Genomic DNA, 26,151 nt, shown 5'->3' with positions numbered 1-26,151 from the left:
GAAACCAAACTGTCTTTCTCCATGTCAATTAATATTGTACAGTCTATAATGGCTGAATTTTTTAGTATTTTATACAAGTGGAGGGGGGCCTAGAGAGACAGAAACCAAACTGGCTTTCTCCATGTCAATTAATATTGTACAGTCTATAATGGCTGAATTTTTTGGTATTTTATACAAGTGGAGGGGGGCCTTGAGAGACAGAAACCAAACTGGCTTTTTCCATTTCTTTACATATTTAACTATAAGTGTAGGGTGTAATATACATTCAAAGACGATGGCTGCATTGCCAATATGCATAGATGGAGAGGAAGACAATCTGTTTTGTGTGTAGAATAGGCCTACCAACGAAGAATTAAACTGTTTTTTTTGATGATTTATTACCTCAACAATTAGATTACTTGTCTCTAAAACAGTTGGAGCACTGAATTGGGTTAATTTAGGCCCAAAAACATGGATTTTCCAAAAAAATAGCAAAACAAAACCAAACAAAACCAAAACCAAAACCAAAACACGCAATGGCAGTTTTGCAAAACCAAAACCAAAACCAAAACACGACGGTAATCCAGATCCAAAACCGAATCCAAAACCAAAACACGGGGGTCAGTGACCATCTCTACTTATTACATGTGCACATAAATATCTCAAAGTGTGAAGGGCTTTTTAGTCAAAAAGCCCATTGATTTACTTGTATGTTTTTGGACTGTGAAGAAGGAAATCATACAAACATGGGGAGAGCATACAGACACCGCACAGATTAAGTCATGGTGGGAATGGAACCCATGACCCCAGTGCTGTGAGACAGCAATGCTAACCACTGTTCCACCTTATACATATTTAAGATTAGGCTTTAATCAAAAGGGCTTCATTTTCCCCTATGCACATACTTCCAGTCAGTAACCTATAGAAGTATACTGTAGGGTACCCTTCAGAGCCGAAAGTAGTAACAGCTTGCAGAGAAGCAGGATAAGGCAAAGCTATCAAACATCATTACTCTTGTCAATGTATCAACTAGTCATTTATTTTGAGCATAGTATTCTAAGTATAAAATAGTACAATATTGATATGATGCCCGCACACTTTGAAGGCAGTTGTTGTGTGGGCTGAACCAGTATTCAAAAAAGTGCAGTTCCAGTTCACCTTCTTTCTGCCGCATGTCTCAGTGATGATACTAGTTCCTAGTGGCTGAGGAAAATTGGGACTGCTGGTATACGTATCAGCAGTGATCAGTCTTTTGCAAGTTGCACAAATTTAAAGCAAATATCTGCTTGATTACTATTAGTGAAAGCACACTTGTACTTATTGCTACATGCTAAAATGCAACATTAGAGAAACCTAAGTAGCCTTGTAATTGTACTAATTATAGTGTATACTGTGCGGAACTTGAATTTCATATTTTTTACTCTGCTATGTTATTAAATGAAGCTTAATATTTGTACAGTTTTTTTCTTGTCTAGTTAACATGCCCACTTAGTTGTACCAACTATTTTTGAATCTGTCTTTCATAGGGCCAGAGTGAATGAATGTGACTTGGATGTCCCCAGCTGTACAGCAGATTGAATAGTGAGCTTTCAGAGGATTTGTCATTGCACATACACAATTCCACTAGCTGAATTCTTTTCTTGCATTTTCGTTAGGTCTGCCCCACCCAGTGGTGACATGTGTAAAGCTGGAGATCGAGGACCATAACGACCCTATTGTAGTTCAGTTATGTGAGATGTGACAGATGACTTAGCTTCTTTCATTAACCCTTTTCATCTATTCATCTAAACAGACTCATAAACATACTTGTAAAGCTTTATTTATGAAAAGGAATACTCTAGAGCTAACCATGTACAGTGAAAATTTTATTAAATTAAAAGTAACTTCATTTATATTTGTTAATAACCCTTTCATAAAACTCTTCACAACAGCTCAGCTTTACAGCCTCTGCTTCTTCTCTATATAAGAGTGTTAATAATAATAACTACCAAACACTGAATAAAAAACAGTAAGGTTCTGTATATATTGCGGGCAGCAAGATGGCTAAGTGGTTAGCACTGAGTTCACTGCTAACCACTTAGCCACCGTGCCCATGAGTTCAATTCCCAACCATGACCTTATCTGTGAGGAGTTTCTATGTTCTCCCTGTGTTTGCATGGATTTCCTCCGGGTGCTCCAGTTTCCTCCTACACTCCAAAAACATACTGGTAGGTTAATTTGCTGCTAAGAAATTGACCCTAGTCTGTGTGTCTGTGTGTGTGTGTGTGTGTGTGTGTGTGAGATAGGGTATTTAGACTGTAAGCCCCAATGGGGCAGGGACTGATGTGAGTGAGTTCTCTATACAACGCTGCGGAATTAGTGGCTCTATATAAATAAATGATGATGATGATGATATATATATGCGCCGCATCCATGTATGTAGCAAGTATATATCTTAACAAACTGGCAATCTTGAATGAAACTTCCTTTTTAAAAGGGTTTTCCTCTTGAAAATATTGTGCAGTCACTCCTCCAACCAACAGCCAGTTTACATTCACAGGCACTGTATCAGATCTCTACTGATCATGAGAGACCCAAGCAGCACAGAAGGTGATTGACAGAAGTCCTGGTTATATGTGGTTATACCCTGTTAATCACAATGAATGGTGGTGATTCCAGGGGAGGGACCCCACTAAAATCCTATTATAGGGAGATTTGGGCACAATTCTATTTATGTATTGTATGTAGTAACATAATAATGTGCCAACATCACTACCTAATGCTATTTGTGCTAGCTCATGACCATTCATGGTAGCACTATTCTGCTTAATTGTATTCATGACACTGTTTTTATTTGTATCATCATCATCATCATTTATTTATATAGCGCCACTAATTCTGCAGCGCTGTATAGAGAACTCATTCACATCAGTCCCTGCTCCATTGGAGCTTACAGTCTAAATTTCCTAATGTAGACACACACTCACACACAGACAGACAGACAGATATGTTTGTCATATCTGTATGATTACTGTCTGTCGCTACGGAATCTGTGGCGCCTTATAAATAAACAATGATGATGATGATGATGATTTTTCACCACGCTTTACCCAGCAAGTTAAATAATAAAATAATGAGACAAAACATCTCGCGACACTAGAGGCTGTACTGAGTTAGTTTACATACAAATTGAAACAAAATTGTTTTTCTACAGACAGTAGTATTTGATCATTGAGACATAAGCTGGGTACACTGCAAGATTTTCACCTAATTATCGTGCCAATCACACGATAAATGACCGTTAGGTCCGATATCGCATTAGTGTGTACGCTCCCATGATCATGTTGTATCGTACCAAAGCACATCGTATCGTTTGATTTGATTTTATAAACTGACTTAAAATCACTATGAATGAAGCAGTGTAGGCAGATCTCCATAGAGTTTACAGAGTCACAAACTTTTCAGCCGATGGTTATGACAGATGAAGAGCACAGATCTGAAGGTAAATCATGTAAAACATGTATAGTGTGTACACATGAATCAGCCTGCTGATCGGGACTTTCAGTCATTGGTAAAATCGTTAAAGATATCACATCCGGAGATATTTTCTGTAATGTGTATCCAGCCTTACTTTGGAAAAACTTTACTCAAGGGCTCTAGATGAGTGGGGGTTGTCAAAGGGCTTGGTTTGTTAGGTTTACTACTTAGCAATTCTGTCATCAGTCAAGGAAACTGGAGTACAGATAACACACTAACTTGGCAAGGTTCATACACCTGTGTTAGCATACAATTCACTGCAAAACAATTCTCATAACACCTTTTAGATTCCAAATAACATACAATATTCTCTATCCTTTAAGTGTCACAATCTATAGTGTGCATTCTAAAGCAGCCTCTGTGTGTGTCCTGAATGGCTGGCACAATAGGGAAAGAACAATAAAAGCAATGAATGCAGAGGTTGGACTTCCCTCAGTGCTGAAGGGCCTAGCAAGTACTCATATCAGGAATCTTTATCAGTGAAGGAGTTAAGGGAAGAGAGCACACACCTCTGCCTTGGGAGTTTAAGTTTGGCCTGGTTAAGAAGCAGCCAGGGCTGCTTTGCCGGCAAGTTCTGCAAAGCTCTCAGGTGACAAGCCCTCAGGTACACTGTAACATGACTTCATAGGGGTGGAGCTATGAGCTGTACAGGTGTCTGACTCAGACAGGTTACTAGAACAGGTACAGCTGATCTCTTGAAGGGAGCGCTGACTCATCCCATTGCTGGATTTCAGGACCGGTTAACTAAAATTGTAGTAACGGAGATAATACTTTGGATGATTGACCATGGATACCAAAGATGTCAGTGGAAAGGATACTGGAGGGGTCAAGAAGAAGAACCTCACTTTTCTCAAGAGCAGGTTGTATATGTTAGAGAGGAGAAAGACAGACACCATTGTAGAGCATGCTGCAACTGAGGACCATGGGAATACAGGCACCCTGCGCAGGAGTCAGTCTGACCGGACAGAGTATAACCACAAGTTAAAAGGTAAGAGGGATAACTGTGAAAATACTATAAATCTTTGGGTCATTTGTAGCTTATTTGCACGAGTACAAATTTACTTTTGTTTAATAAACTGTGCTTTTATTGAGCGCTGTGGTGCATGTGAAGAAATAGATAAAGTGCACAAACTAGTAGGAATGCATTTGTAGTCTTACAGGATAATTTCGCACAGTCACTTAATTGTATTTATTTAAGCATACATTTAATATAGGATATATTAGGAATTCCATTCTGTTGCCATTGGGACTGCACAGCTGTGCACAGTTCTAGTAAAGTTATCCAGGTTTAATGAATCTACTGCAATGTATCATCCAGCACGATCGTTGCTGCAGAGATGATGGATCTGTCGGATGCTGCTTGTGCACAGCGGGAGTAAGAAAACTATTGTGTCTTGGAGCATTGTTCCAGCCTTCCTGCATCTCCATGGCCACAACCTGTTGTTTTCACTCTCTCGCTATGCTGTTTGCCTCCCATTATTTTGTTTTAAATAATTAGTGCTTATAGTATTGTAATGCAATATCGATGTTGTATCCTAATCTTATTAATTATAGAGTTCTGAATAACTCTTCAGACTGCGTCTGTTCATGCTCAACTATTTGTTGCAAGAATTCAGCAGGGCAGTTGCACTTGTGTTTGCAATGAGATGCCCACAACACAGTGGGCCTGATTCATTAAGGAAAGAAAGGCAAAAAAAATGAGTAAGTTTTATCCTGGACAAATCCATGTTACAATGCAAGGGGGGCAAATTAGTTTATTATTTTGCACATAAGATATATACTGTTTGTTTTATTATGTAGCACGCAAATACTTGATAGCTTATTTGTACACTGAAATTTAAAGTTGAACTAGGACATGCTCTACCCCAAATATAAATCTGCCATCACATTTTAAATTTACCACCCCCTCCAATGCAACATGGTTTTACCAATGTTCAAAGTTACTCAATTGTTTTGCTTTACTTTCTTTAATGAATCAGGCCCTGTAAGTCTACAAGATATTAAGTAGAAAATACATTTTAATTATTTTTTTATATCCAATACATATCATAAGCTTTGCAAGGTTTTATTGCTTCATTATAAATGTAAGAATTCACTGAGTCAGTATTTAATCAATCAGTCTATCATAGTATACAGTTTCTCATACCTTTATGACTTTTGGTACTTCTTTTTTTTTTTTTTTTTTTTAAATAAACATTCTTATTGTTTATTTGAACAGGTTTACAGGCACAAAAAATCAGCAAGGAATTGTATACAGGAAGTAGTACACACACACACACATATATATATATATATATATATATATATATATATATATATATATATATATATATATATAAATAAATATTGTGTTAACAACATTTATAACAACATGTTAAAAATAATGAAGCTATATCCGAATGTTGTGTTGGCGTATACGATTCAAAGAGGAAAAACTTGGAGGTGAGGGGAGACAAACAGGGGATTGAGGAGGAAGAGAGGGTAGGTATCCAAGGGGGTTACAAGGGTAATTGGATTCGTCTGCGGTTGCTGGAACAAGAGGCTGGTATATTTGGTCAGTCAGCTCTAAATAGAAGACTTTTGGTAATTCTATGGTGTGCATTTTTAAACACCTTACTAAAAATCTTGTCTCATTTATTTTGCAAACAACAAATTATTCTATTAGCCAAAGGTTCTCAAACTTTGAGGTGGATACCAGCCTTCAATTTCCTTCATTTAGATACACATTGATTGAAAAAGCAACAAAATAGGGAAGTCACCGAATGTTTAATTGGGAAAAGCAAATAGAGGCTGGCATTGACGTCTGCAAAAAAAATAAATACATAACTTTATATCTACTATGTTAACCTCCGGATTTACAGCCCATGTGCACTTTTAAATAAATGTATTGGTTTGCTATACTATATTCCCGTGAGCTGCAAAGATCATTTTGTTATATGCAAATCGATATAGCAATTATGGGATAAATTTTGACATTTGCTTCAGCGGCTGCAATGATATTTTTAGAAAGGGTTGGGGCTGGTTATTGGTGGCAATGAGTGTGTGAGTTTCAATGAAACAAAGTGTGAGAAACACTGGTCTAGGGCAATATGTAACATACCGCAATAAAACTGCTGCCCAGGGAGACAGCAACTCATGGTATGTGTCAGGGCATAGCTCAAGTAATGAGTCTCCCTGCTTAGTAACCAGCAGTGATTTAACACATGAGGACACACTGGACATACTTTTGAGAACAATGAATGAAAGAAACTTCCTCTAGCTACTTTTTTTTTTAAAATGTATTTATAATTTTAAAGATAGATCAGGTTTCTATCATGATGTATGCTACAATCCTACTGTAATTTGGTCAGTAAACAATACCAACGCTATTTTGTCTCATGTAATGTAATGATATGGCAAGACACACATAAATATTAGATATCATTTCTATGTAGGCAAAAACATATGTCTAATATTTATACCTTCACATACATTAGAATTATATTTTTTATTATATGTTCTACAAAGCTGTCAGTGTTTCTAGCAGAACAGTAAAGTGATGAAGTTACTATATAGAGACCCCCAATAGCGACCACAAGGAACTCAGAGGGGACTAGTATTTTTTATTATATATTGGGGGAGTCATTCCCTTTTTATATGCAAGATTTACTAATGGATACTGTTGAAATCCCAAGCGCCTCTTGTAAGTGATTATATCACTAGTCGCTATTTCTAAAGATATTACAAGTTGGCTCCGTTACATATTGAGGCGCGTTACATGTGTGCCGCTATTTGCAAGAATGTTCCAAGGCATAGAGGTGGAGGCGAGCACTTGCAGAACTCTATTCAATTCAATAAAGGGAGTTTGGTTCTTTGCAGCAAAAAATTATTAAAAAACACATACTCACTGTTGATGCACTTTGAATCACTTTGCGGCATATTCAATTAGGTCTAAATATAGTGGATACGTGCTCTCACTGAGAACACGTTGACGCAACATCACGGACTTCCGTGCGCACTCCATAGGGTTGCAAAGAGAAATCCGCGATGTTGCGGTACCTTATTGTCAATTTACATGTGCAGCCGCGTGTATTCGTGATCGCCGGACCTAATTGAATATGCCCCTTCATGTATTCAGCAAAATTGCTGTGCATACACAGTGCAAAAATCATCATATTGAATGACACAGTAATACACATATAAACTTGTTACCTACTATAAAAACTACTCTGCTGTATCTTTTATGTAGAAAGTGATCTTATAAGTAATTCCGTAGCCTATATGTTTATATTATACAGTATGAGATATAATTTATTTGTATAATTTATAGAAGATTAACAATTCATTGTTCTAAATATTCAAAATCAAATTGATCAAGCAGAATCGGGTTGAGTGATGGACACTATTGACGGACGTGTAAGCCCAATGGCCATACTGGAAATGGTATCTGCTATCTTTATACTGCATCGAGTTGTTAGTCCCGGACTTCTAGTGCTTCTACCTAGGTTTGTGCAATTTGGCTCTATTGAAAGAGGCCAAAATTCTCATATATCTGGTCCTTTGGCATTTGGACACGGTGCAAGGGTAGGTAGCGTCTGAAAACATTCAACAGCAGTTTGATTTATATAGCAAATGAGAAGTGAGCTTTATCTTTACATTGTTCCTCTTTAATGTGTTAATCACTTTCTATAATTAGTTAGCACTTGCTCCTTTAATGTGTATGCAAAATAGAGCCCTCCCATTGTTTATGTTTGAAAAGATTACAGATGCTGCTGATGTTTATTATTAACTTCTATTTATATTGTACCAACTTATTACACAGAACTTTACATAGAATGTTTAATTATTCACATCAGACACTGACCCAGTGAAGCTTACAGTCCAAATTCTCTACCACACAAACACATACATAAGGGATAATTTCATCCAAACCCAATTAACCTCTTAGTATGTTTTTTGGACTGTGGAAGGAAACAGCAGCACCTAAAAGTAGCCCAAACAAATACAGGGAGAACATACAAACTGTACGCAGCTAGTGCCCTGGTTGGAATAGAATCCATTGCCCCAAGCACTGTGCCATCATACCACCCATATATATATTATTCATGTCTCAGTCTATAAATAAAAAGAAACATGAGAGGTTAGTAGAATTGCTAGATGATACTAGAAGTTGTGATGAAGTTGTGATGACAATGTTACAGGTTTCAACGTTATTTACACTTAGTTTGCATAATAATAGATGCCGTCTGAAAGGAAATAAATATATTCTCAAGCAACACACTTTATATCAGGGCTGTCAGTCATTGTCCATTTTCATGTATATACATCAGTGCAAAACTACAATGCAATGTTTCTTTGTGGAGTCACATGCACAGTTTTGTGATTTAACCATACTTGCCAACCATTGGCAAGCTAATTCCGGGAGATCCCAGGCAGGGGGGCGTGGTTGGAGGAGGGGAGGGGAGGGGCGCGGTAATTTGCGGTAACTCGTTTTTTTCGCGGGGGCGGGGCCAAAATGAGGAGCATGTTGCCATATGCGGGATATTTGCCTGCTCTCCCGGGAGACCTACCCGAATTTTGGGAGTCTCCCGGATATTCCAGGAAAGTTGGCAAGTATGGATTTAACAGGGAAAGTAAATAGATTTGTAGGGCAAGATGGTGGGCATGTGGGGGTGCACGGGTTTGTACCATGTGATGTGATTTGGGCAGGTAAAGCAGCAGCGTATGAGTCTGTATACTTTCCGCACTGTCATGAAAATATGAGGTTTTGTTTGGCAGAACAAGATTACTTAACTGACATAAAGTGGTGGAGAGGGTGATTTAAAGGGGTAGTTCCCTGACTTGTGGGAAGATATTAAATCAATTAATGGTTGGACACTGAAGTGTCATTTCACCCTTCCTGCGCATTTTTAGGTGGTTTTTCCATTCAAGTTCTAATACCAGGAAGTGGATGTGCAGGGCAGACAAGTAATAAAGAATACAGAGGTGCAGATCTGCATTTGCAGTTTATTTATGTAATATGAGAATCTATGACTTTCCCTGGGATTGATTCTGGATGACATCATGCTGCAGACTATGTAGTTGGTGCAGAATATTGGTTCCTCTGTCATTCAGTCAATCCCAGCCAGCTGGTTTGGGAACTGGTTTCCAGGGGGGCACACAAACATACTAGTTTTTTTTACCATATGAGATATAGGGGCCTATTTATGAAAGGTTTCCCCCCTGTAAAATCCCAGAAAACAACAGTTTTCGGGGATTAAACACTAATTTGCTATTTATGATAGCAGCATCGCAGCAGATATCATAGATATCTGCTGCTTTGCATCTCCTATCGTTTTACTGAGCACTCCCCATAACAATGTATGGGGAGTGCTCAGTAACGCTATTTAACAATGAATGTAATTAACTTTTCAAACATGATAATGTACGTCAGCTCCGAAGAGCAGAGCTGGACAGCGCATGTGTGGAGGGATCACATGATCCCTCCCTGTCATTCACTCTCTCTCTGCAACTATAGTTGCAGAGCGAGAGCAGAGATGTTTGTGTGCATGCCCGAGGGTTTCATTCGGCGCATGCGCACTGGAGTCAGAAGAGGAGCCCCGTTCATCGTATGCTGCTTTAGAACCGAAGAGGCAGTGGTAAGTATGATTTCCACTTCACAGGAACAGCAGTTTCTCGGAACTGCTGTTCCTGTGTTGCTTTTTTTAATAAATATGAGAAATAGTTCAATCCTTATCAATGGGATAAGGATTGAAAACTATTTTTCATATTCTACGAGTTTTGATAAATGTGCCCCATAGTCTATTTGTTTACTTATGTTACTCAAATAAATGTGTTTATGGACATTTCCTCTGAGGCACAGAGGATAATGGAGCGAGATTGGGGCATTTGCAGAGGGGCAGAGGTTTGCACAAGCGGGGGGAGGTCAGTGGAGTTTGGCAGAGTGAGCCTGTTCCTAGTAAAGTACACAATTGGTACATTAGTGCACCTTAGGTTATGGAGCAGTGCAGAAACATGTTTTCCTTTTGGGGAGTGATAGGGTCTAATTGTGACCTGGGCAGCGCCGCATAGTCTTTTCCACTCAATAAAAGGACTTAAATTGTGCAACAGCTCAGAACTGGCGACCTTTGGATGTCATCCTTTGCTTTTAATAAGACCGTTTTGCATCTCCATCTTGCGCATTTCCACACACAATCCCAGCAATGTAATAGAAAGCTTAACACACACAAAATGACCTATGTCACCTCATTAATCATTTTTGAGGCTGGACTAAGCAGTATTTTAGGGGGGAAAAAGTACAAACTTATTTTAATATTACTAATGTTGTAGAAGGTTGGACTTGTGATGTGACTTTACACCTTTCCACAGTGCTCTTCTGGAGATGTTTCTGCCTTCCTGAAACCTAGAAATGCTTCTAGGTTGCATAGACATCTTCCAAGTGTGTTGATGTTTGCTGGACAGACCACCCATGAAGGGCCGCCATCAGGGGGGTACAGAGAGTACTGCAGCTATGGGGCCCAAAACTAGAGTGGGGCCCCACCAGCCCTGGACCCAGACAAATTTATTAGGGGAGGGGGCCTCCACAGTGAATTAGATGTAAGAGGTGGTGTGGAGAGAGACCTCTGCTTGTAATTAAGGATGCAGTAGCGGGCCCCCTTGTAGGCAGCATGTCTGCATCCATTACCAAGATGTCGGGGCCCCACAGCTGCTGCCATTTGCTCCAGTTCCAGCCCCCCAGGTGCCCGGCTCCTGGACAGAGAGCGGCAACTAGGCAGAGAGGCTTCCTGCAGCATCACTGATGTCATGTAATTAATAACGTCACAGCGCTGTCATTGGAGAGGATCCGAAAGGAGATACCAAGAAGACACAAAGGGGTAAGTAAACTGCTGCAGGGATTAGAGGGGGCCGAGGATGGGGGTGACTGTAGGGAATGGGGGGCTGGAGGCAAATGTTGTGTGGAGAATAATTTATAAATGAGGGTGGGGTAGGAGAAGAACGGAGGAGGGGCCCTGTCTGTTACATTTGTACTGGGCCACACAGCCCTGCACCCATATCCAACACAGTGCATTCAAAAGGAAGTTGTTTTGGTTTAAATTCTACCTGTAACAATTTAAAGTTACTCCAGATTATGACTTTGAAAACTATATATACAACTGTTTATTTAGGGACCTATTTATTAATTAACAAGGTTTTGCCACGTCTGTTATCGCAGAGCAGGGAGGTTGCGTTAAGGGATCCAAAGATCCCTCTACCACAGTGCTCTGCCCATATTATAGAATGGTTAACACCATCTTCAATGGGCTAAAGCTCCAAAAAGCTAGAGCTTGTTAAATAGCCCCAGATAGCAGTCTCCATTGAAAATTATGGGGACTGTGGTAGTTCGCGAATTTATGTTTTTGTTACACATAGAAATGCCTAAACTATTATTATTATTATTAATAATTTTTATTTATAAGGCACCACTAGGTGTCCGCGGCGCCGTACAGGGACAAACAAAATAACAATACGAGGAGAGACGGCACAGAACAGTAAACAATAATCACAGTAACTCAGTGAGCTCAAGGCACAGCTAGAGGGGCGGGGGAAGGTCAGCCAACAACGGCACCAAGGAGGGAGGGCACGGATGAGAGGGAGACCCCTAGGGGAAGAGGAGGAAGCGAGAGGGGATGTGGGAAGAGGGTCCTCAAGGAGTAAGGCTAGATAGCTGGCGAGCAGAGTTAAAAGTAGTGAAGACAGGAGGAGAGAAGACCCTGCTCGAAGGAGCGTACAATCTAAGGGGAGGGGAAGACTGACAGAGAGACACAGGGGAGAGAAGGAGGAACGGAGGATAAGGATAGGGGAAGGGGAATGAGGGGGAAGAGTCAGAAGAAAAGGTAGGAAGTTAAGTGGGAGACTGGAAAGCTTTAAGAAAAAGGTGGGTTTTTAAACACCGTTTGAAACTGGACAGATTAGGGGAAGTTCTGATGGAGCGGGGGAGCTGGTTCCAGTGGAGGGGGGCAGCGCGGGAGAAGTCTTGGATACGCGCGTGGGAGGAGGTGATCAGGGGGGAAGAGAGGCAGCGGTCATTGGCCGATCGGAGAGGGCGGGATGGAGCATGAATAGAGAGGAGGGAGGAGATGTAGGGTGCTGTGGAGTTGGCGAGGGCCTTGTATGTAAGAGTGAGGAGCTTAAACAGGATTCTGTAGGGTAAGGGGAGCCAGTGAAGGGATTGGTAGAGGGGGAGACAGAAGAGGAGTGGCGAGAAAGAAAGATGAGCCTAGCGGCAGCGTTAAGTACAGATCAAAGGGGAGTGAGGTAAGAGTGAAGGAGGCCAGTAAGGAGGAGGTTACAGTAGTCTATGCGGGAGATGATCAGAGAGTGAATAAGACATTTAGTGGCATCTTGGGAAAGGAAGGGCCGGATGCGTGCGATGTTACGCAGCTGGAAGTGGCAGGATTTAGCAAGAGAGAGATAGTGGGGGCCAAAAGTATGATTTCATACAGATGTGCATTTGACTTCCTGGTTTAGGAGTCTCACATCTAGTCATTGTCTGACTCTAAGAATGTGACTTCTCTTTTGCTCCTATTCACCTGCTCACAAATGATACTGCCCCTCTCTGGAGAAGCCCTGCCCATTCTAATATAATTACAGGAGTGGACAGGTCACTGCCTCCGTCAAGATCAGATCACTCATCTCCTGAAATACTCTGCTACTGTGAACATTCTGATAATCTGATTGGCTACAGGATCTTCTGTCCATGCCCACTTCAAAACAGAGAACATGCAGTACCAGGGCCATAACTAGGGCTGTGTGAGAGGAGCGACTGTCCAGGGCGCAATGCTGAAGAGGATGTGCAGTTTATGAATATTTTAGGTTAATTTGGTTAAAATTAGGGGGGCAGCAGTTTTCCTTCTTGCCCCAGGTGCTAAAATTTTAAGTTACGGCTTTCTACAGTACTCTGGTCAGCATTGACCAAATAACTGATGATGATATTCTGAGCTGATCATACAGCAGCTCAGCACAAGCTAATTTAAAATCTCCCACTGCAGAGCTCATCCTCACTACACATGATCCTGCTGCCTGTCTGTCACCCCAAACTTAATGCCTGTCTGTTGACTCGATCCTGCTGATTGCCTGTAACCCCAGACCCTCTGCCGTTATTTCTGTCTGTCACCCTGAACACCCTGCCTACCTTTCTGGTGCCCCAAACCCGCTGCCTGCTTGTCTAACACTCGAATCCACTGCATGCCTTTCTGGCTGTGCTGAGCTGATGTGTGATCTGATTAGAATGCATAGGCAGTGCTAATCAGAGTGGCATCCCTATAATTAACAAGTAACCAGTAATGTGCTCACATCCTAGTCAAACACACATCTTTCAGTTCTATGACCACAAAAATAGTAAATGATAAACCTTGTGTAGACTTTTGTAGTCCAACAGAACTACTCAATGGATATATTAGCATAGTATTTATGTCTTTGGTCAATTTACATTGGGGGTAATTGATAATATCAAATGCTTAAAATAAAAAAAATAAAAACATGACCAACACTAGCTATATTATGAAGCCTTTTATCACATTGTAAAATGCTGTCTTCACTTGTGCATGAAAATTGGAGTTTTCATTGCCTGAAATAACGGACTACTGCATTTTTTTTCCAACTGCTGGCAATCACATATTTAAATTTTATTGCTGGTTGTGCTCTGTCTACTGTCTAAGTACCTCTTGTTTATTGGTTTATTTGTTTAGAAGCTTCATCATCATTTTCTGCTTCAGTTATATAAGGTTCATAATCTTCGTCTAAAACCATGCACCATATTTGGAATTGCGTAATAGTCATTTTCTAGCCTTGGCACTCGCAAGTTTAAGGCACATTTTTGGCAACGACGACCTATCACCCAATCCACACTCAGATCCATTAAAGGTATGGCCAGATCCATTAAAGCCGCACTGATATTTATTGAATCCATACACCCAGATTTATAAGCTCTGCCCATTTCAGACCCCCGAAATTGTAATTGTCCGGAGAAAATCAGGATTCTTGGGAAGTATAATACATTCTGGATTAGTGCTACAACATTAGCTTCTCTGTAAGATTTATACTAGCTCCAAATAATAGTATACGTCAGCAACTTACTAAAGATGACCTTCTGATACACGACAGGTAAGATAAAACTAGGATCCGATTTAGCACTAGACAAATAGGTCTGTGTCTAGAGGAGGCAGAGGCTGAGATATGGCTTTTTCACTGCACAACATATATAATTAAACTTTTTTTTCACTTATCAGTAAGAAAAAAAATAACTGTTGGAACAATTAATTGAAGTAAGTCTGATTAAGTGATTCATAAGCTTTGGGACTTGAGTATTTAAAGTAAGTAAGCTTGTTCTACAGGAAGAACACAATTTTTCGTATTTACATACCCCTGCCCAGTATCCCATTTGAGATCTTCTAGTAGACCATTACAACCAATATATGAAAATAAGAGTCATGCCTTGTTTAGAACAGGCTATTTGCATGCTGTCATGCTGGTGATTGTATTAACGTGAAAATGTACTTCTGCATTCTGAAGAGAGACTTGTATAGAACACACAGACATCTACAACTGACTTAATCTATAGGGCTAATAACATAGTATGAATGGTACAACTGTGCATTAACCTATAGCAATGTTATAAAGGTATTAGTTTGCTTAATCTAGTACAAGTTGGATTGATGAAACCAATGTATGATTGGCTTTCATAGGTCACAACACGTGAGTTGTTTGCACTGTGTTATGAAATACTCTACGTACTAATGAGTGTTGCAGTGTTTGCTTAGAACTGTGTACATAAAATAACACAGTCATAAAGTCACTGCTGTGTTGTACTATTAACATCACTTGGTTGCATGTGGTTGTCGGCTGCATTATCATTGAAAGGAAGTTGCGTGTATAGAATATGAATTTTATGAGGTTTTTAAGCTCTTTAAAGGAAATATAGTTTTACAACACTTGGAAATCATATATAACCATTATGTATGTGCCATAAAACACATGAACATGTAATAATTCTCATTTTGCGGTACTTTTCACCTTGCTATTCTGTAAATAGATTTTTTTAAAATGTTTACATTGAATAGTGCTGTAAGTAAATGATTGCACAATTCTGAACTATGATCTCTTCATGTTTGTAGCCAAATTAGACAATGATCTTAATGTTTGTCTCTTTGTCCAATCAGCAGGATCTCAATGTACGTGGCCAGCTTTTCTCTCTGCTATCAGCCCTTTCAGAATTAAGCTACACACATGTACACATATAGATAGCCAATTTGTGTAACTATTATATGTCAGAGCTGTAACTAGAAATGTTAGCGGCCTGAGCGAGAGGAACGACTGGCGCCCCTCCATCTTGGTGGGAGTAGATGCTGTCCTCCAACAGCGGCGTACTGCCGGAGGAGATGTAACCATCCTACTGTGGTGTGCATGCCCAGCCCTTTACAAACACTAGGCCATTCTACAACACTGTGCAGCTCTCTCCTACCTTTTCTTGCAGTAACTGCTGCTGATGTCTTAGTTCAGTTGCTGCTGGATCCAATTAGGGCCCTGTTTGGAAAAGAGATTGTTATTATTCACCTCAAGGAAAGCACAAGAAACTAGTGAATACTATAGGACTCCCACCCTCAACCAGCCTGACATTAAATCAATAAAACCCATGGTTAATAATAAGGCTTCCTTCCCAAGATTAAATTAACTTTATTCAAATTTAATAAATAGGCATATCCTCCCCATATTAAATGAATAGCCTTCACATTTGATAAATAGGCTTGTTTCTCCCCAACTCAGCCCCATATCCAATTAAAAGCACCTACACCTCCCCAGTATTAAATTAATAGTCCCAATACCACACCTTACATAGGCACAACAATGACCCCTGACCCCACCAATAAATGAATAGCACCCACCAATAAATGAATAGCCCCTACCCCATTAAATCAATAGCTCTCACAAATACATGAATTGCCCCTTCCCCCATTAAATTGATAGCCACCACCCTCATCACACCATTAAAGTAACAGCCATCTGCATTCGACAGTGTTCCCTCATACCCCCCCCTTCTGTCTCACATGCTGATAGGGGGAGACACTCACACTGAGGGGGAGATAGAGGGGATAGGGGAAACAGAGGGAGAGACTCACATGCTAAAGAAGAGAGCAAAGGGAGGAAGGGGGAGACAGAAACTCACAGACTGTGGGGAGACAGAGGGCAGTGGTGGAGAAACAGTCTCACAGGCTAAGGGGAGACAGGGGAGACACAGGCTGAGGGGAGGCAGAGGTCAGGGGGAGACACAGGCTGAAAGGAGGCAGAGGGCAGGTGGAGTCACAAGCTGAGGGGAGGCAGAGGGCAGGAGGAGACATAGACTCATAGGCTGAGGGTAGGCAGGAGGAGACACAGACTGAGGAGAGGCAGGAGGAAACAGGCTGAGGGGAGGCACAGGGCAGGGGGAGGCACAGGCTAGGGGAAGCAGAGAGCAGGGGGAAACACTGACTGACAGGCTGAGGCGAGGCAGAGGGAGAGACTCTTATGTTGAAGGGGGAATGGAGAGAGAACCTACAGGTTGAGAGCATTACTGTCACGGGCACTAGGAGTCTTTACCCAGGGATCACCAGGTGGTAGGCTTACCAGAGCAATGTAGGTGGTAATAGGGTACTCTGGTAGCAGGGTGATCACGGAACAGGAAATAGCAGAAGATGAGATGCTCAGGAAAGTCTATGACTAGCAACACTGGTAATATGGAGGTAATAGTACACGAGGAACTGTATGGACAAGGACACGTGAAGGTAGTCAGTGGTCTGCGATAGCAAGTTGTACCACTGCTATAGTGAGGAGGAATGTCCAACAGAAACGAGGAAGTGATGAGAGTCAGCGGTCTGCGGATAGCAAGTTGTACCGCTGTCTGGGTGAAGGAATGGAATCCAAGTGGAGGTATCCGGGGAGTCAGTGGTCTGCGATAGCAAGTTGTACCACTGCTATGTGAGAGGATACTGGAACAGGTGATACTGGAAACAGGGATCAGTGGTCTGCTACTAGCAAGTTGTACCACTGAATATATATGTGAGGAGGTGCACGGGGAGAGACTGCAACACAGGGTAAACACGGCACCTTAACACGATCCACAGTAATATGCACAATATAGATATATATATGAATGACTGAACAGCACTGCAAATATGGAAAGTCTCTTGAAGTAATCCGGCACAAGATAGTACAGTCAATGATGGCAATAGACTCAGCGGATAGTAGACTCCAGAGGAGAACCAACACAGTCCAGCAAGATATGCAATACACCAGCACAGTCAATGAGAAGTATGCATACCGTGGTTCAGAAGCAGGCAGTCAGACAGGAGTGCAGCGATACCTGAGCGGCATGAAGCCGGCAAGATGAGAAGTCCCTGGATGGATGAAGCAGAGGTCTAGTAGGTGCAGCGCACAGGTAAGTAAACCAACAGGGACACGAATCCACAGGAATCGGTAGAACACGGAACTGGACTCTTGGAGGACCCAGGAGAATGGTGATGGTCTAGCAGCAGGATAGCGGATGAGACACGAATCCAATGCTGACAGGCGGGTAGAGACCAGCGGAACACAGGAAGGCGTGGAGAGCGGATCAGCAGTAGATGGGCGATTAGCGCTGGCAGCAGCAGCAGGACTCTGCGGACACACGGAGGTAACCAGTAGCAACCATCAGGTGCAAATAGCGATGGAACACGGGTGAGCAGAGTAGACCAGGAGCTGTTGATCACGGAGAGTAGCGGATGGCAATAATAGCAGCAGTCTCGAGGAAACACGGGAGTGATGAGATGAAGACTGCAGTGCACAGAGGCAGCGGATAGGAATCAGCTAACAGTCACGATGATGAAACACAGACGAGTTGCAAGCTGGAGACTGTAGTGCACGGAGGCAGCGGATAGGAATCAGCTAACAGTCACGATGATGAAACACAGACGAGTTGCAAGCTGGAGACTGTAGTGCACGGAGGCAGCGGATAGGAATCAGCTCACAGTCTTGATGATGAACAGGTGAGTGGATGTGGAGAGTGGCTGAAGTGCACGGAGGCAGCGGATAGGAATCAGCAAACAGTCACAATGATATGAGATAGAGTTGAAGTGGCTTAGAAGACTGTAGTGCACGGAGGCAGCGGATAGGAATCAGCTAACAGTCACGATGATACACTTGATGGTAGAAGTGGTATGGGAACCACAGTAGTAGAAGTGGTTTGGAAACCACAGAGGTAGAAGTGGTTTGGAAACCACAGGAATCAGCAGCGCTGAATAAACGAGGAAACACCTTCAGAGACTCATGGGGAATGAGACTCCAAGATCAGGCAACGTGGTGTTGACCACAGGTGCTTAATATAGGGAGTGTTGCCTGATCTGCCAATTAAGTTAAAGGGACATACACTGAAGGGTAGGAAAGGGCTGCGCATGCGCAGACCCTCAAGATGGAGGACGGCCACGGTTCCTAAATGTCCGGGAAGAGGCACTCACGGTCCGGTGAGTGACAGTACCCCCCCTTTTAAAGGTGGGCACAGAACGCCTGGAACCGGGCTTGTCCGGATTTTTGGAATAAAACTTCTTCAAAAGGGCAGGAGCATTAAGATCTTCAGCTTTGATCCAATAGCGCTCCTCAGGACCAAAGCCCTTCCAATGAACGAGGAAACGGAGGACTCCTCGCGAAATTTTTGCATCCAATACCTCAGTAATCTCGAAATCCTCCTCCTGATGAACTTGAACTGGCTGCGGAACTGATGGAGGAGTTGAGAAACGGTTGATGATAAGAGGTTTGAGTAAAGACACATGGAAGGCATTGGAAATCCGAAGATTCTTAGGAAGAAGAAGTTTAACACATACTGGATTGATTACTTGAATGATCCTATATGGACCAATAAAACGAGGGGCGAATTTCATAGATGGGACCTTCAAACGAATATTTTTGGTAGATAACCAGACACGATCTCCAATTTTTAATGGTGGAATAGCCCGCCTCTTCTTATCTGCAAAAGACTTATATTTGTTAGATGTCTTCTTTAAACAGGTTTTGACCTGAGACCAGATATTTTTGAAGGTCTGACAAACAGTCACCACAGCAGGAACTTGGGTGGGCGGGAGGGCAGGAAATTCCGGAAAAGACGGATGGTGACCGTAAACCACAAAAAATGGAGTTTTGGATGACGACTCATGGTACATGTTGTTATGGGCGAATTCAGCCCAAGGAAGCAATTATACCCAGTTGTCTTGATTGGCTGAAGAGAACATCCTTATAAAAGTCTCAAGATCTTGATTGACTCGTTCAGTTTGTCCGTTAGATTGCGGATGGTAAGAAGATGAGAGTGCTAATCGTATGCCCAAGGTTTTACAAAGGGCTCGCCAGAATCTGGAAACGAATTGTACTCCTCTATCAGACACAATCTCCGACGGACATCCATGGATACGGAAGATCTCTTTAATGAAATGTTCAGCCAGAATAGACGAGGAAGGCAAACCGGACAGAGGGACGAAATGAGCCATCTTCGAAAATCTGTCCACCACCACCCAAATAGTATTATGATTCTTACTAGGTGGTAAATCAGTAACGAAATCCATACTAATATGGGTCCACGGTTTGGACGGAATGGGTAGTGGTCGCAGCAACCCTGCTGGAGTTCTGCGGGAGGATTTGAACTGGGAACATAACTCACAGGAAGCAATGAACTCTTTGACGTCTCTCCTCATTGAAGGCCACCAGTAATTTCGAGAGAGAATCTCAAAGGTCTTGTGTTCACCGGCGTGTCCAGAAAAACGGGAGGCATGGAACCACGAAAGGATTTTCCTCCTTAGAGTAGGAGGCACGAGGGTCTTCCCAAATGGTAGCATTTTGGTGGATGAAGCAGCCAGTGAGATACATTTGGGGTCTAGAATAGTATGGCTGGAAACCTCTTCTACATCAGAGGACGTCACAAAAGCTCTAGATAGAGCGTCAGCTTTTTTGTTCTTGGCAGCTGGTTTGAAGGTTATAATTAATTCAAAATGGGAAAAGAAAAGAGACCATCTTGCTTGACGAGGGTTCAAGCATTGGGCAGACTGGAGATATGACAAGTTCTTATGATCCGTGAAGATCGTCACCGGATGGCGAGCTCCTTCCAATAAGTATCTCCATTCCTCTAATGCAGCTTTGATAGCCAGTAACTCCTTGTCCCCGATAGTATAATTCTTCTCTGCGGGCAGAAGACCCCGAAAATAGAAGGCACAAGGATGGAATTTTTGCTGTTCCGAGCGTTGGGAGAGAATGGCTCCCAAGCCCACATTAGAGGCATCTACTTCTAGGAAGAAGGGAAGTGTCACATCAGGCTGTCGAAGAATTGGAGCCGAGGCGAAGAACTCTTTGAGAATTTGAAAGGCTTGGAGAGCCTCAGATGACCATTGCTTAGGATTAGCCCCTTTCCGAGTCAGGGCCACAATAGGAGAAGCAATGGAAGAAAAGTCTTGAATGAAGCGTCTATAGTAATTGGCAAAACCTAAAAAACGCTGGATAGCACGAAGAGTAGTTGGCTGGGGCCAATGTAGTACAGCATTCACCTTGTCTGGATCCATCTTCAGGCCAACTCCGGAAACTATATACCCCAAGAATGGAATCTGGGGCAATTCGAATGAACATTTTTCTAATTTACAGAACAATGAGTTTTTCCGTAGCCTGGAGAGGACTTCTGCCACATGTTGGTGATGAGAAGGCAGGTCCTGTGAAAAGATCAATATGTCGTCCAGATAGACGACGACACATACATATAATAAGTCCCGAAAGATCTCATTGATGAAGCCTTGGAAAACAGCGGGGGCATTACACAGCCCGAAAGGCATTACCAGATATTCGTAATGCCCGTCTCTGGTGTTGAACGCTGTCTTCCATTCGTCACCGGAACGAATTCTAATTAAATTGTAGGCACCACGAAGATCCAACTTAGTAAAGATACGGGCTCCCTTGATGCGATCGAATAACTCAGTGATCAGCGGAATGGGATACCGATTCTTGATAGTAATGGCATTGAGTCCACGAAAATCTATGCAAGGGCGTAATGATCCATCCTTCTTTTTGACGAAGAAGAACCCAGCTCCAGCGGGAGAGGTGGAAGGTCGAATAAACCCACGCTGGAGGTTCTCCTGTATGTACTCAGATGTGGCTTGAGTTTCAGGTAACGAGAGTGGATAGACCCGGCCCCTGGGAGGAGTCTTGCCAGGTAGAAGGTCGATCGGACAATCCCAAGAACGATGAGGAGGAAGACGTTCAGACTGAGCTTTATCAAACACATCAGTAAATGAAGCATACTGAGGAGGGAGTCCCGGTGAGGAAGATGAGATGGAAGATTGCTGTACTTTGAGAGGAATAACCTGGGAAAGGCAACGATGGTAACATTCAGACCCCCAAGACGTAACTTGAGGAGTGCGCCAGTCAATCTGGGGAGAGTGACACTGAAGCCATGGAAGGCCTAAGACAATCGGACTTGTCGTAACTGGAAGGATTAAAAACGATATTTCTTCATGGTGCAGGGCACCAATCTGAAGTGTTACTGGAGACGTACTCTGGGTGATGAGACCGTTGATGAGACGTGATCCATCTATAGTCGTCACAGTAATGGGTGTTTTTAACGTAATTACTGGTAGAGACCATTGATGCACTAATGATTTGGAAATAAAATTTCCTGCTGCTCCGGAATCAATCAATGCCTGTGACTCAAAGGTTTTGGTAGCAAAGGAAATCGTAACATCAAAAGCGCAGACTTTAGATTTCATAGAAGATGGAGAGGACTCCAGGGACCCTAACTTCACCTCTCCAGAACTAGTTAGGGCCTGGCATTTCCCGATCTCTTAGGGCAAGAGCTGAGCATATGAGTGGAATCAGCACAATAGATACAGAGTCTATTCTTTACTCTTCGTTTCCTCTCCTCTGAAGATAATTTGGAACGTCCTATCTCCATGGGAATCACAGAGGGTGAAACTGGACGAAATTGAGGGTTTGAACGAAGAGGTGCTTTAGCAGAAGTTGTTTTCTCAGCTTCTCTTTCACGAAATCTCATATCAACACGATGGCAAAGAGAGATCAGATCTTCAAGTGACGAAGGAAGCTCCTGGGTAGTCAGTGCATCTTTAATTTTATCGGAGAGCCCCTGCCAGAAGGCGGCAACTAGGGCTTCAGTGTTCCACTGAAGTTCAGAGGCTAAGATCCTAAATTGAATGACGTACTGGCCTACTGTATAAGATCCTTGTCGCAAACGGAGGATGCTGGAAGCAGCGGAGGTCACACGACCTGGTTCATCGAACACACTTCGGAATGTAGAAATGAATTTGGCACTATCTTGCAATATTGGGTCGTTTCTTTCCCACAGAGGGGAGGCCCAAGCCAGGGCTTGTCCAGAAAACAAAGAGATAAGATAGGCCACTCTGGAACGATGGGTAGAAAAATTTTGAGGTTGGAGCTCAAAATGGACTGAACATTGGTTAAGGAAACCCCTACAAGTTTTGGGGTCCCCATCGTACTTTGACGGAGTAGGCAGGTGAAGCGTGGAAGCTGTAGACACCTGGGATGGCACTGGGGAAACGGAGGAAAGCACAGGAGCCTCAGTAGTGGCTGTCACAGTCTGTCCAGATGTTCCTTGGGAGGTTAATGATTGATAACACTGAAGTAACAGCTGTTGGCGGGCATCCTGTTGCTCCACACGGCTGACCAGATGTTGCAGCATCTCTTTAGCGGTAGGTTCCGTATCTGGGTCTGTCATGGCCTGATCTTACTGTCACGGGCACTAGGAGTCTTTACCCAGGGATCACCAGGTGGTAGGCTTACCAGAGCAATGTAGGTGGTAATAGGGTACTCTGGTAGCAGGGTGATCACGGAACAGGAAATAGCAGAAGATGAGATGCTCAGGAAAGTCTATGACTAGCAACACTGGTAATATGGAGGTAATAGTACACGAGGAACTGTATGGACAAGGACACGTGAAGGTAGTCAGTTGTCTGCGATAGCAAGTTGTACCACTGCTATAGTGAGGAGGAATGTCCAACAGAAACGAGGAAGTGATGAGAGTCAGCGGTCTGCGGATAGCAAGTTGTACCGCTGTCTGGGTGAAGGAATGGAATCCAAGTGGAGGTATCCGGGGAGTCAGTGGTCTGCGATAGCAAGTTGTACCACTGCTATGTGAGAGGATACTGGAACAGGTGATACTGGAAACAGGGATCAGTGGTCTGCTACTAGCAAGTTGTACCACTGAATATATATGTGAGGAGGTGCACGGGGAGAGACTGCAACACAGGGTAAACACGGCACCTTAACACGATCCACAGTAATATGCACAATATAGATATATATATATGAATGACTGAACAGCACTGCAAATATGGAAAGTCTCTTGAAGTAATCCGGCACAAGATAGTACAGTCAATGATGGCAATAGACTCAGCGGATAGTAGACTCCAGAGGAGAACCAACACAGTCCAGCAAGATATGCAATACACCAGCACAGTCAATGAGAAGTATGCATACCGTGGTTCAGAAGCAGGCAGTCAGACAGGAGTGCAGCGATACCTGAGCGGCATGAAGCCGGCAAGATGAGAAGTCCCTGGATGGATGAAGCAGAGGTCTAGTAGGTGCAGCGCACAGGTAAGTAAACCAACAGGGACACGAATCCACAGGAATCGGTAGAACACGGAACTGGACTCTTGGAGGACCCAGGAGAATGGTGATGGTCTAGCAGCAGGATAGCGGATGAGACACGAATCCAATGCTGACAGGCGGGTAGAGACCAGCGGAACACAGGAAGGCGTGGAGAGCGGATCAGCAGTAGATGGGCGATTAGCGCTGGCAGCAGCAGCAGGACTCTGCGGACACACGGAGGTAACCAGTAGCAACCATCAGGTGCAAATAGCGATGGAACACGGGTGAGCAGAGTAGACCAGGAGCTGTTGATCACGGAGAGTAGCGGATGGCAATAATAGCAGCAGTCTCGAGGAAACACGGGAGTGATGAGATGAAGACTGCAGTGCACAGAGGCAGCGGATAGGAATCAGCTAACAGTCACGATGATGAAACACAGACGAGTTGCAAGCTGGAGACTGTAGTGCACGGAGGCAGCAGATAGGAATCAGCTAACAGTCACGATGATGAAACACAGACGAGTTGCAAGCTGGAGACTGTAGTGCACGGAGGCAGCGGATAGGAATCAGCTCACAGTCTTGATGATGAACAGGTGAGTGGATGTGGAGAGTGACTGAAGTGCACGGAGGCAGCGGATAGGAATCAGCAAACAGTCACAATGATATGAGATAGAGTTGAAGTGGCTTAGAAGACTGTAGTGCACGGAGGCAGCGGATAGGAATCAGCTAACAGTCACGATGATACACTTGATGGTAGAAGTGGTATGGGAACCACAGTAGTAGAAGTGGTTTGGAAACCACAGAGGTAGAAGTGGTTTGGAAACCACAGGAATCAGCAGCGCTGAATAAACGAGGAAACACCTTCAGAGACTCATGGGGAATGAGACTCCAAGATCAGGCAACGTGGTGTTGACCACAGGTGCTTAATATAGGGAGTGTTGCCTGATCTGCCAATTAAGTTAAAGGGACATACACTGAAGGGTAGGAAAGGGCTGCGCATGCGCAGACCCTCAAGATGGAGGACGGCCACGGTTCCTAAATGTCCGGGAAGAGGCACTCACGGTCCGGTGAGTGACAGTACCCCCCCTTTTAAAGGTGGGCACAGAACGCCTGGAACCGGGCTTGTCCGGATTTTTGGAATAAAACTTCTTCAAAAGGGCAGGAGCATTAAGATCTTCAGCTTTGATCCAATAGCGCTCCTCAGGACCAAAGCCCTTCCAATGAACGAGGAAACGGAGGACTCCTCGCGAAATTTTTGCATCCAATACCTCAGTAATCTCGAAATCCTCCTCCTGATGAACTTGAACTGGCTGCGGAACTGATGGAGGAGTTGAGAAACGGTTGATGATAAGAGGTTTGAGTAAAGACACATGGAAGGCATTGGAAATCCGAAGATTCTTAGGAAGAAGAAGTTTAACACATACTGGATTGATTACTTGAATGATCCTATATGGACCAATAAAACGAGGGGCGAATTTCATAGATGGGACCTTCAAACGAATATTTTTGGTAGATAACCAGACACGATCTCCAATTTTTAATGGTGGAATAGCCCGCCTCTTCTTATCTGCAAAAGACTTATATTTGTTAGATGTCTTCTTTAAACAGGTTTTGACCTGAGACCAGATATTTTTGAAGGTCTGACAAACAGTCACCACAGCAGGAACTTGGGTGGGCGGGAGGGCAGGAAATTCCGGAAAAGACGGATGGTGACCGTAAACCACAAAAAATGGAGTTTTGGATGACGACTCATGGTACATGTTGTTATGGGCGAATTCAGCCCAAGGAAGCAATTATACCCAGTTGTCTTGATTGGCTGAAGAGAACATCCTTATAAAAGTCTCAAGATCTTGATTGACTCGTTCAGTTTGTCCGTTAGATTGCGGATGGTAAGAAGATGAGAGTGCTAATCGTATGCCCAAGGTTTTACAAAGGGCTCGCCAGAATCTGGAAACGAATTGTACTCCTCTATCAGACACAATCTCCGACGGACATCCATGGATACGGAAGATCTCTTTAATGAAATGTTCAGCCAGAATAGACG

The 26,151-nt window shown here is 42.9% G+C and overlaps 1 protein-coding gene across 1 annotated transcript in view; it reads left to right on the top strand.

Annotated features, from left to right (window-relative positions):
• Nucleotides 1-4,208: 4,208 nt before the first annotated feature.
• ARHGEF38 (Rho guanine nucleotide exchange factor 38) overlaps nt 4,209-26,151 on the top strand; it is a 98,671-nt gene continuing 76,728 nt past the window's right edge. Inside the window, exon 1 of the mRNA XM_075200894.1 lies at nt 4,209-4,483. Within this exon, the coding sequence (XP_075056995.1) occupies nt 4,282-4,483 (202 nt within the window). The 5' untranslated portion in view covers nt 4,209-4,281. The remainder of the gene's footprint in view (nt 4,484-26,151) is intronic.

This window comes from Mixophyes fleayi, chromosome 1, assembly GCF_038048845.1.
Source record: "Mixophyes fleayi isolate aMixFle1 chromosome 1, aMixFle1.hap1, whole genome shotgun sequence".
Taxonomy (NCBI): domain Eukaryota; kingdom Metazoa; phylum Chordata; class Amphibia; order Anura; family Limnodynastidae; genus Mixophyes; species Mixophyes fleayi.
This window is presented reverse-complemented; position numbering and strand designations above follow the sequence as displayed.